The 12,264-nt window shown below is 35.6% G+C and overlaps 1 protein-coding gene across 2 annotated transcripts; it reads right to left on the bottom strand.

Moving 5' to 3' along the window:
- Positions 1–1,224: 1,224 nt before the first annotated feature.
- On the bottom strand, positions 1,225–11,577 carry septin8b (septin 8b). 2 transcript variants are annotated; one of them, XM_052149461.1, is made up of 10 exons: positions 11,498–11,577; positions 7,635–7,749; positions 7,327–7,522; positions 6,970–7,156; positions 6,625–6,786; positions 6,197–6,293; positions 5,434–5,602; positions 5,107–5,239; positions 3,968–4,146; positions 1,225–1,789 (listed from the first exon to the last, which is right to left on the bottom strand). In XM_052149461.1, the coding sequence occupies exons 1-10, from the start codon at positions 11,525–11,527 to the stop codon at positions 1,786–1,788; spliced, it is 1,272 nt and encodes a 423-aa protein (XP_052005421.1). In that variant the 5' UTR covers positions 11,528–11,577; the 3' UTR covers positions 1,225–1,785. The 2 variants fall into 2 exon arrangements, with proteins under 2 accessions (XP_052005421.1, XP_052005422.1); XM_052149462.1 differs by lacking the exons at positions 7,635–7,749; positions 11,498–11,577 and having other exon boundaries at positions 7,434–7,461.
- Positions 11,578–12,264: the final 687 nt, after the last annotated feature.

Raw genomic sequence — 12,264 nt, 5'->3', positions numbered from 1 at the left:
AAATCATGAATTCTATGATATTCTACTTTCATTCAGGAGCCCTGGCTTAAAATTGTACATTTTTAATATTTTCCACCAGATGGCACCATTTTCCTCATGTTTAGCCTATGGGGCAAATACATGCTTTTTGTTTTCTTTTTCTATTTGCTCTATTATAGAGTGTGTTGTGTGGGTGTGTTGGGATGAATGTCAGAGTATGTTTTGTATTGAGAAATTTGTGTGTGTGTGTAAAAAAACAACAACAGTGGCATTATGTAAACAAACTGGCATTTAAAGGGTTAAACTCCTGAAAATATATGAATATTTGGTAGTTATGATGAGGACTGATGTTGGTTAAAAAAACAGAAAGTGGAAAATAATAATAATAATATATAATATTGTTATGGCAGTTTTTTGACATGGACATTTTTGTCCTCTGAGAAACATTTTTTTGTTAAAGCACAAGAGTTAATACAAGCTCAAATCGACAGTATTTGTGGCATAATGTTAATTACCATAACAAAATGTAAAAAAAAAATCTAAAATCTGGGTTACAGTGAGACACAATGGAAATAAATGGGGCCAATCCATAAACATTAAAATACCCAATATTCAAAAGTATGGCCACAAGATGTAAATAATATGTGTGTTAACATGATTTTTCTGTGTTAAGTTATAGCCAATTTTACAACTGCGTTGCCATGACAATGTAATGTCAGCAAACCCTAAAATGACAATTTAAATAACTTTACAGCCCAAATAATACATAAGTTTAAACAAAAGAATGAATGTAAGTACTTTTATAAAATTATAAGCTTCATATTTCTGTCTTTAGTAATAGAGGGGGTTTAGTATTGATTCTATTTGTAAACGTTCTTACTATTATTTGTTAATATATGAATCAATACAAATGTCAATATGAGAAGATACAAAAGAGAATGACACGAGAAAAGGAAGAAAGAAGTCAAAAGATGATTTAATGACTCGAGAAAAGAATTGGTGAGGTTGAAAGCTTTCTTAAATGTACATCTGATTCAGAAAGTGTGCTCCCTTTTCAAGTTCCTTACCGAACTGATCTCACAAAGCAAAACCTTTGTAAATAATATAGTGAATCTATCGCAAAACCGTTAAAACAAACAGCAAATCTACAAAACAAATATATACTGTAAATAACTGGCATTACATTCAGTGACTGGCTCTTATAGAGAGGTGAATAATAAAATAAAGCAACCAAAATAATCAGAACATATTTTTTATTTTAAACTGAAAAATATACAATCACATTTTTGTATCAGAGGTTAGATTAGCCAAAAGAACAGCATAGATATATTTCCTAAAATAGTTACAATGGTATTATCCTGAGTAGTATAAAATAAGTCATATTGTACAGTACTTTACAAACTAGTACAATTGTTTAGAGAAAATATTGTCAAAAAATGTAAATGTTATAAAAATTCAGTTACCATTCTCGTGTTTATATTAATAGAAAACAATGATAAGAATCTGGTGAAAAAGACATTTCTAAAATCTCTGTTAATATAATGCCTTACATCATTGAGTATTTTCCTTCTCTGAGTCAGCCCCAAGATGATGTTTAAACAGAGAGCTTCATGTTGATCAAGAACAACCAGGTAGGCTGTTCATCATTGGACCTTCACATAGTCCCAGTGTCACGACTGACATTCACTGTATTACACACTGAATGTGTGCTAGATAAAAACATCATCTGCCCCCACAAAAAAAGAATGAAAAGCTGGTACAACTGGTAAAATGAACAACAGTTACTGATTTTCTTTGGGTGGCCAGTCAACTGAAAGAAAAAAGAAATGTTTAAAATAAAAACATGAATAAAATCAGCAAGAATATAAATATAAAGAACTAAGGCATATACTAATATCAGATTTAAGAACACTTACTTTTTAACATGTATCTAATCAAGAACAAAAAGGAACTTACACACCAAATACAAAAAATGCAATCAATATTTCAAAGAAACAAGACTTTGACTTTGAACCAAGAAGTTTTCATTGAATTATCAATTGAAGTTTTTGGAATTGGTGTTTGATTGATTCCTTTTTGTTCTTGATCGGTACATTTTAAATTGACACACCGGTTACTTTTAACTATTATTTGTATCTGTTTTGTCCAGAGCAACTTCATTTTTAGTTTTTTTGATACCAACAAAGGAACTCTAACACACAACACTTCAAGCAATCTAGCACTTATTCAGAGAGCAACATGCACGCTTGCCCCGTGAAGGGTCATAGAGACACATGCTGATGGGGGCAGCTGGCAGTACCAGGCAGTAATGTCTTCTGCCAAGTCTGTTTCCATGTGTCATCATCTGTCTTTATACTCCTTGAACATGTCAAGACCCTGCAAAACATCTGCCTGTGTGCTCTAATATTACCTCATTAAAGTTGTCATGCCCCAGCCACCTCTTCCCAAGCATCAGTGCCCAGACAAAGCAAAGAGAAGCATCCAACATAGACAAACAAAGCCTCACAGAAAGCAACTGAGAGAAAACAGACACAGTTCGTTCTGCAGTCTGACAGTGACTACCAGAGATGGGAACAGACTAAGGATGGGCATGAGTGCTCTAGTACTTGAAAATGACAGCAACGACAGATCGTTTTCACACAATAAATATTCAAATGGTTTATGTTTATTTCAATCTTTGTCATAGTTTTAAAATTTGTATAATTTTGTATTTATTATAATGGATTTCCATAGTTCATTATTAAAAGTCTGGGTATGGGACAAGGTTAAAACACTAAAATCTATACATAAAAGGCATTTGAAAAGTTCCAAAAATAAAGTCAGTTTTAATGAGGCCTACACATGACAAAAATAAACGTTTTAAATTGGAATCAAAATCAACCCTTGGGGGCCTGGGTAGTTCAGCGAGTATTGACGCTGATTACCACACCTGGAGTCGTGAGTTTGAATCCAGGGTGTGCTGAGTGACTCCAGCCAGGTCTCCTAAGCAACCAAATTGGCCCGGTTGCTAGGGTGAGTAGTCACATTGGGTTAACCTCCTCGTGGTGCTATAATGTGGTTCTCGCTCTCGGTGGGGCACGTGGTGAGTTGTGCGTGGATGCCACGGAGAATAGCGTGAAGCCTCACACACGCTATGTCTCTGTGGTAACGTGCTCAACAAGCCACGTGATAAGATGCATGGATTGACCGTCTCAGATGCGTAGGCAACTGAGATTCGTCCTCCACCACCCGGATTGAGGCGAGTCACTACGCCATCACGAGGACCTAGAGCGCATTGGGAATTGGGCATTCCAAACTGTTCAGAAAAAATAAAAATCAACCCTCAGGACATGAAAGTGCCCGAAGTTGTGGAAGCACAACATCGTAGACATGATTTCAAACATGAACAACTTGAAAACATTTCATGGCATTACAAATCCAGTGCCAACTAAACGTAAATGTGCTAAAAATTGCCTCATTTTGTTTGTTTAGTGGTACCACTGGGGCAGGAAGAGTGCTCGACACTGTATAAAGAGGATTAAGCCACGTCCACAATAATCCGTTTAAGTGTAAAACTAAATTTTTCAGTTTACAGAGTCATCGTTTCCATCTAACGTATGCGGATATGGAGAGCGTTTTCTAAAGTCTTTGTTTTCGGTGGAGGAAAACGCCATTCTTGTGTGGCTAGGAGGCAAAAATGTGGCATAATTAATGCTTTTCACAGGGGTCTAAAGATGTTTAACTTGACACGGCATGTTAAAAATTAGGCACTAATGGTGCAAGATGCTAAAAGATCGCTGAGATGTGATGCAATGGCAAAAAACATCCATCTGATGCATTTGTACATAGACCAACAATTAAAAAGACTGGATACAGTCCATCAATCTCCCGTCATATTCTGAGTACTACGATGATTTATCCGTCAAGTATGACCAAATTGCCCATCATCTAGAACAAACAGTCTCACATGGAGGAGGGAGAACTGTGAGAGAAAGAGGGAGGAACTTACGTTTTCTTCTCTTTGTCTTTTTTGATGGCAGAGGAGCTTTGAAAAGACTGTAGCATTTCAGCAGCCACTTTCCTCCTATTGAAGGTGTTCATCTCCTCCTCAAAATCTCTACGCTTCTCCTCCAGGTTCCACTTCTCTTCCTGATGTGTCTGTTTCAGCATTTCAAACCTTTCGTGCAGCTGGGAAAAAGGGAAAGACTTTGTGTCATGTGCTTGGTAGTAGATTGAATAAATATGCATTCCTCGGTATTACATTATATACAACTAAAAGCTCACTTTGTAACTCACTGGAGCTCACACGTACCCATACATTCAAAAACGCTTCCTGTGTTCATTTCGGTAAGCACAGACCGATTTCAGCTGAAGTACTTTTGACCTTCTTTTGCATAATTCTGCCTAATCTCATAGAATGAATGCTACTTTAACAAAATGTTTCTTGGTCTACGCTTCACAGTTTCCTGGTGAAATTAACAGCAGAAACGCTTCAACAACTGTGCATTTTTTTCATTTTCTCACAAATCACGATAACAACGGCTGATTATGACTTTATATACACTTACTTTACACACTATTACTCACACACTGCTATATTATGATATCAAAACACTTTTACTATCATGCATCATTAAAAGCGATACATTTTAATGCTTGTATTACAGACCCACCTATATTTATACACTTATTCCAATGAGATTAGCTTCCGCGGTAGCTCACCTCATAGAGTGTTGAACTTTGGACTCAGAAAACCGAGGTTTAAGCCCAGTTGAGCACACAAAATGATGTGGTTGCTTCAGAAAATGTAAATTTCATTTTAAAGTTTGTTTTTGGACACTATTGTTTAGGTTAGAGGGGTATGTTTTACTCATTAAAACCTCTTTTATTCACTTTAAACACCATTTCACTCCCTTTTGGCGCCCCCCGCTGGACATCTCACTAGGAAACTGGTTTTGTTTTGCAAAAATGTTGCCACGGTCTTTTCATAAGATCAGACTGCATAATTCACAGTGAGATCAGTCTGTAAAATGAGGCTAGTATATAAATGATAAACTAATATAAAATACTGCATTGAAACTTGAACGCTTTCAAATGAATGTTATTTCTGGTCTAATGGCAAAGTTAACAGCCCGTCAAACCCATTACCTCTCTTTCTTTCTCTTTAAGCTCTGCCTCTGTCTCCTTCACTTTGTTGACAAACATCTGTCTCATCTGCTCCTCCTTGAGATGTAGTTCCCCAATAAATTCCTTCCTCTTGGCCACGTATGTCTCCTGCAGACTGTATGTGAGGCCAGAGAGAGAGAGAGAGCTAAATTAACAGATGTTTAATTTCACTTGTGTTGCTCAAATGCAAATAGCTGTGTTTCTATGACGATCATGTGACACATTGTTATAGATCTCCTTGAGAGGAAGCAGCATGTGTGTTTACAACACACCATTAGTTGTATGTACTTCAATGAGATTCTACAGTACCTGAAGGGCTCATTGTCAGGGTCAGTGTCTTTGAAGCCCATCTCCTCTAGTTTGCAGCGGCGGTACAGCTCATAGTGTCTGGCATGGGTCTGCTCCCTCAGGTCCAGCATGTTGACCCGAATTAGCATCTCTCTCAGTTTTACAAAGTCACAGTGACTCTCATTCTCAACTGAAGACAAACACCAGAACTTAGATTAGGATACAGATGTGTGTTGAGTTACTTAAACAATTGAAAGACAACTTGAAATAGTGTGCAATGTCTTTTATAACTGATCAGACAGTTGACAATAAAGTATCTGAATAATCCTATAGATTTACATTGACTGAATGTTCAAATGGGCCAACGGAATGCTTGTTAATTCAAACTCCAAAATTCAAATGTAAACAAACCAACAAAATCCTTTAATTTACTCTTTTTAAAAAGTAGCTTTTTCTCTCTTTCCCTTGCTCTCAAAATGATAAAAATCGAGTTTAATCTTTGAGAAAAGGCTTGTCAAGCCAACATCAAAGTTTGTCTTAATGAACTAGTTTTACATTAATATTGATAAACTACATACAAGACATTCTGTAACTTAACTGTCATCCATTTAAACAACAATACAAGCAATATACAGTATAATTATTACAAGGACAATTCTCCTAGAGCATCTTATTCAACTGTGAAATACCCTTGATGGGTTCGAACACATTACCGTCCACTACCAGTTCAGATCTTTAACCAGTAGGTTAAAATATAATCTGTCTTCTTGCAGTAGGTACCTACCCTGTACCACTCCCCATGGGTACTGTCTGGCTCGCACCATTTTGTTTCCAATCATAACCTCTTCACTGCTTCCTACCACTGCAAATGGGAGGTGTGCCTGCAACACAAATACAAGTTTGTGCCAATGGTTGCATATTAGAAGTGCCTCTAAAGAACATAAAGTGATCCCCAAAAAAAGTTAGTTTTGAAAATATGTAGCATAATTTGTTTGCAGACCCCACGTGGTTATATATATATTTTTTTATTTTATTTTGTCTAATGCAATACATTTACATACATTTAGAATTGTGACAATCTTATACATTTCATATGTAGACGTATGTGTCCAAATACTTTTTGGGGCCACTGTAAAATGTTTGTATATTCTGATCAAAAATAATTAGAGGCCACTAATATTCCTATAAGAACAAGTCTGGAGCTTCTCTCACATTCATGGAAGAGTTTATTTCTGCCACAGCTTCATCATCTGTTGGGAACTGGTATATCTGTACACCATTGCTGACCAGCTCACTCATGATCTTGATCTTAAATTTTTGAAGCTCACTTTTGGAAATAGTGTCTGCCTTTGCAATGATGGGAATAATGTTGACCTGGTTTGGGAGGAAAAATAGGGATATACATCAACTTTAAAACAATGTTCCAGTGTAGCCTAACTTTTGTCTTCAAAAAGAGTTGAGACTGTGCAAATAACATAAGATGTAATAAGGTAGAATCTGTGTATGTAGATAAACACATTCAAATGAAATGACATGAGCACTCTCCTAAAACAATACCTTGCTATCCAGTTTCTTCATGGTGACCAAGTCCAGAGATTTCAATGAGTGACCAGTGGGAGCGATAAAGTAGAGGCAGATGTGGATGCGTGAATCATGATAGTTGTAAAGGGAACGTATTATTTTAAGCTCCTCTTCTAGGAAATTTTCAAACTGGGTATCAATGTAATCCACAATAGGTTTATAACTGCAGAGAAACAGGAAAATACATTGTACAATATTGACCCAGACAACTGATCATCAAAGTCATCGAAACCCTCATATTTAATTTTTTTTTTAATAATAATTACCATAATTTACTGAATGAATAAAGTCTCTAGCCAATTTCCCAAGCATGGAATGTGAGCTTTACATTACCTTTCCTCTTTATTAACCTGGTCCCCAAATCCCACAGTATCTACAATGGTCAGCTGCAAATCCACATTGCTTTCCTTTAGGTTGTAAGTTCTTGGACGTAAACGCACCCCATTATGGAAGTGGCTGGCTTCTTCATTCTCAAAAGTTGTGTTAAAAAGTGTGTTCATCAAAGTTGATTTGCCAATCCCAGTTTCACCTGTAAAAACCAACCAAAACACTCAACGTGTGATTTTAAAAGTCGTACAAATATTTTAGCATCAATTTAAACATTTACATGCCAGTAGGACGTCAAATCATTTCCTGCTCACCTACGCAGAGAATGTTGAAGATGAATCCTTGGCTCACTGATTTGCTGACCAGCTGATCAGGAAGACTATCAAAACCAACATGGCCACTGAGAGAGAGAGTCCTCATCTCCTCACTCTGAGAGGTTACAACATTGAGTAAGCTTGGTAATGATAAGGACAACTAAAAAAATACTACATTTTTGCTGATCAAGAATTTTTTCAAACACACTGCGATTAAAGTCCACAAAGCAATAGTTAAAATTCCCAATAAGGTCCTATTTAGGAGGAATGTCATTGTATGTCATAATATCAACTTCATTAATGTATACAACTGGCTATAAATAGTGACACTATGTCACTACATTAAACTACAGGACCAAAAAATTACGACACACCTACTCATTCATTATTATTACTAATTTCCACATTTTAGAATAATGGTAAAGTCATCAAAAATATGAAATAACAAATGGAAGAATGGGAATTGCATTGTTACCAATAAATAAACAAATCACAACTGTCTTATATTTTAGCTCCTTCAAAGTAGCCACATTTTGGCTAGATTACAGCTCTGCACACTCTAGGCATTCTCTCAAACAATTTCATTGGGTATCTATATGGGATGCTTTTCAAACATTGAAGGAGTTCCTGTATACGCTTCAATTTATAACTGTGGGTTTGACATATCACACACATTATATTTAAATATAAGGGCTTCTAACTAACAAGCCAGTCCTCTGCAAGACGAAACAGGTAAGATAGAAACAGTTTTTATGGATGCAAACAGGCCAACTGTGGATATGATTACAATTTACATTTGAAATAGTATGTCGGCTGAAGTAAGGTAACTGCAAGTAATAGGCCTACATATGAAAACTGTCCTATGTCAGATGAAATGTATAGCATTTTGTTACTTTGTAAATAATACAATACATTGGCAAATGTTTGATCTTGCTACAAATGAAAGCAAATCTGAAAATTCATAATAGGAACTCTATTTTGTTTTTTTTATGTAATGTTCAGGGTTCAATACAAGTTAAACTCAATCGACAGCATTCGTGGCATAATGTTGATTACCACAACAATTAATTTCGACTCTTCCATCATTTTCTATAAAAAAGGAGAAATGTTTTTAAACTCACTTCAGGCCAGTTTAGACCTATTCTCCTAAAACTCACAAACATCTGCCCCCCTCTACTCCTCCTTCCACTTCAGCTCAGAATCACTCCAAACTCAACTAAGATCTGTATGTAACAAAATATAATGTAAATTGATGTTTACAATTAATGTGACTAGGCATGTTTGGTATAATTTAAAATGTCTCAGTGCGACTGGTATATTGGTCCCTTCCCATGTTGATAAAACTAAGAGTAACAAAGTTATAAGATTTTTTCCAAATGCTGTATAATTCTGGAGGTCGGTCCCAATCCCCACATGTACGTTAACGAGATATGTCCCCAGGACTTCCAAAACTAACCACTCCCAAAAGTGGTTTCATGGTTTGGGTATTTAAGGAAATGTGACACATTGTTCATGGTTCTCTATAGTCAGATGATCCCACACCTTAATGTGTGTAACTTTAATAATAGGAATATGCATTCAGATCTCCCATACTTTGCAATTACATGTAGTTTTCTCAACTGCCATGTATGTTCTTTTGATTTTTTTTCTGTAACTTATGTTTTAAATCCTACCTGGCAAATCAATTTTTACTTTTTAATTTATTCTGTATTCCTCCGAAATCATTTATATCAATACTAGGTCTTTAAAATAGGAGAAACTGCTCTGGAGGAACCGAGCAGGAGAATACATTTTAAGAATAATTTATATCATCACTGAAGCTTTAATGTAGGAGGAAGCCACTTAAAGACTATCAGTTTGAATCTCATTCGAAACTGATCAAAAGGTAAATGAATAGAAGAGGATTCAGAGTAATCAATAACTTCAAATATTAAAATAAATGAACGATCAGAAAGTAATTCAAGCCTTAATCTATATTAGAGTTCAACTTAAAATTGGAGTCAGATTAATATAAAATTGGAGTCAGATAAAATTAATAACGCGATGAATTTGTAAAGTGCAAATTATTAACAATAATTGCTTTACGTCAGCGCTCAGAAAAAACAGAACAACGCAGAGACCTTCAAGGGGCAAACCTATCTATTTTTAGCAGTTTGCCTGCCTTTTACATAGCAATAAGATGTAAACAGGATTAGTTTTAACATGACTTATGTGTGATCGCTAACTAACCATTTCTGTGTACATTTATATACATTTTACAACTTTCATGACCGTCAACGACTGTAGAAATGATGATTTAAACAACTTTAAAGCTCAAATATTACATGAGTTGATGTAAGTACTTTAATAAAATTATAAGCTTCACATTTCTGCCTTTAAACCCTCCAAAAATTGGCCCCATTCACTTCCATTGTAAGTACCTTACTGTAACCTCAATGTTTGCTTTTATGAAAGAAAAGGAGAGATGAATCAAAAATAATTTGCTGTTTATGCCACAAATACTGTCAATTGAGCATAACTTGTATTTAATCCAGAATATTCCTTTAAGCTTTTGGGCTGGTTTTATTGTTCATTAGGCTGGTTTTGGGCAAGTTTGGGTTTGTAAGTGTATTGAATGCACTTTTCATAGTCTTAATCTCTATAAATACTATAAAGATAGTTTTGCTTGTTCATATGATTCTGTCGCAGACGTTTAACATGCTAGTTTAAAGGACCATTCACACCAAGCTTTTATACATGAATGCTTATACAATCACTTAGCCAGGTGTCAGATAACTAGCACAAAGGTTTAGATCTCAGTCTGGATCGAGTTGTCCTTCGGTCCAAATCCAGACCAGAGTCCGCCTGTTGAGTACCACTGCTCTATACAATACCTCAGCAGAAATAACATGTTTATTAAGTTTATGGGAAAGACTGATCTATACTGTCAAATAAAAGTAGAAAAAGCAGACCCATGTCAGTTTGTAAATGAGCATATTAATATGCATGGACCGTGTTTGAGTCTCAATCACAACAAAAAAAGCAGCATGTTGAGTTATTCAGAACTCCTCACTCTAAACACAAGGAAATGTTTCACACAGCCTTCATCTGTTCCACTGGCAAAGGATTCTTAACACACACACACACACTGGGGCACAAAGGCCTTTTTATTGAGCGTGTTTCTCGGTAACAGAAGATTTACACCCTTGTCCCCAGAAACATCCTTCACGTGCTGCGTTCTCAAATGCAACCAGTTTAGCAGGCATTGTAACATTTAAAGTTGTAGAATGTTACTCGAGCAACCTCATAAAAATCAATGCACCAATTACATTTCATATAACTATAATCAAAGGACAATAAACTGCAGATGGATATTGGGATTCATGCTGATTGAAGCGACAACTAGGAGCAAGCAACTGCTGATCTGCTTAAAAGAGCTAATCAGCTTGCAATGACTTTGACAGTGGAATTAGCCACAGAAAGACCCGTGTTAAACTTTAAATATAACTAGAATGTTTAAATAGCATACACATGTAGAAAAGGTTTCCCATAGCACATACAGAATGACATGCACTGTGAAACATCTCTAACAGTATCTTTTTGGACCAAAGTTGACACTTTCATTTTAACTCACTCCTGTGACAGAATGAAACTGAATGCAAAATTTTTCTTTTGTCTACTTCCAACAACTTAATCCACACATCAATACAGGCAAATACATATGCTATAATATCCTATACAAATTCTGAATGATGAAAGAACATTCATTTAAAATGTCTTTGGCAGACTAATCTAGTCTTCTTTCTTCATGTTGCACATTTTTAAGCTGTATCATGAATGAATAATGGACAGTTAGACTGTATATATAGAGACTGATAACTTACAGTACAAATGTTTACATCCATGGTAGCCATGCAGACACATGCGATATACTGACAGTTTAAACTAGGCTGTCATATGTTGCTCTCTCTCTCTCTCTCCCTCTCTCTCCAATATGGCCACTTTATGGGAACACCCCCAAGGCTGAATTGAAATGCTGGCCGTGTTGCCCAGATGCCACAGTTAGACTTTATGGCACATTCTCTCAGTTTGTTTTTCTTTGTTTAGGTGTCCCTCTTGCTGTCAAATCAACTCTCCTTGTATTGAATTTACTTGTCTTTAACCCCCTGTAAACAGGACTAATGAAATGTGTTTCTTTAAATATAAGCCTACTTTTGCGATGGTGGTATAAATGAATTTAGATGGTAATTATTTCATCTGTTTGAAAATATAAATACATTCAAATAATAACACAATTAACATCTATTGTGTTGCTTTGTGTAATAATTATGGACGCCAGTCAAAAAGAGACTAATTCTTGGTGTTCCAAAAATGTCCATCTGGTCTGTAATAAAGTAGAAAAAAAGACAGAAATGTCCTTGTCTAAAGCAAATATATATTTGACCAAAGATGCAATAACAATTGCACTAAAACATTTTTTATTGGAACTCCATTTTCAGTGAGGTTAAAGGGATAGTTCACCCAAACAAATCTCTCATCATTTACTCACCCTCATGACATCCCAGATGTGTCTTCTACTGAACACAAACAAAGATTTTTAGAAGAATATCTCAGTTCTGTAGGTCCAAACAATGCAATTGAATCAATATCT

The sequence above is a fragment of the Xyrauchen texanus genome, chromosome 19, assembly GCF_025860055.1.
Source record: "Xyrauchen texanus isolate HMW12.3.18 chromosome 19, RBS_HiC_50CHRs, whole genome shotgun sequence".
Lineage (NCBI taxonomy): Eukaryota > Metazoa > Chordata > Actinopteri > Cypriniformes > Catostomidae > Xyrauchen > Xyrauchen texanus.
Note: the sequence above shows the minus strand (reverse complement) of the source record. Positions and strands in the feature narration are given on the sequence as shown.

Bases quoted from the DNA above. Each gene is read 5' to 3' on its own strand.
- septin8b (XM_052149461.1), bottom strand. From the start codon at position 11,527: ATGGCTACCATGGATGTAAACATTTGTACT. The intron at 7,750-11,497 runs GTAAGTTATCAG...GTAACCTCTCAG, and splicing joins TGGATGTAAACATTTGTACT to AGTGAGGAGATGAGGACTCT. The intron at 5,603-6,196 runs GTAGGTACCTAC...GTTTGTCTTCAG, and splicing joins CCCATGGGGAGTGGTACAGG to TTGAGAATGAGAGTCACTGT.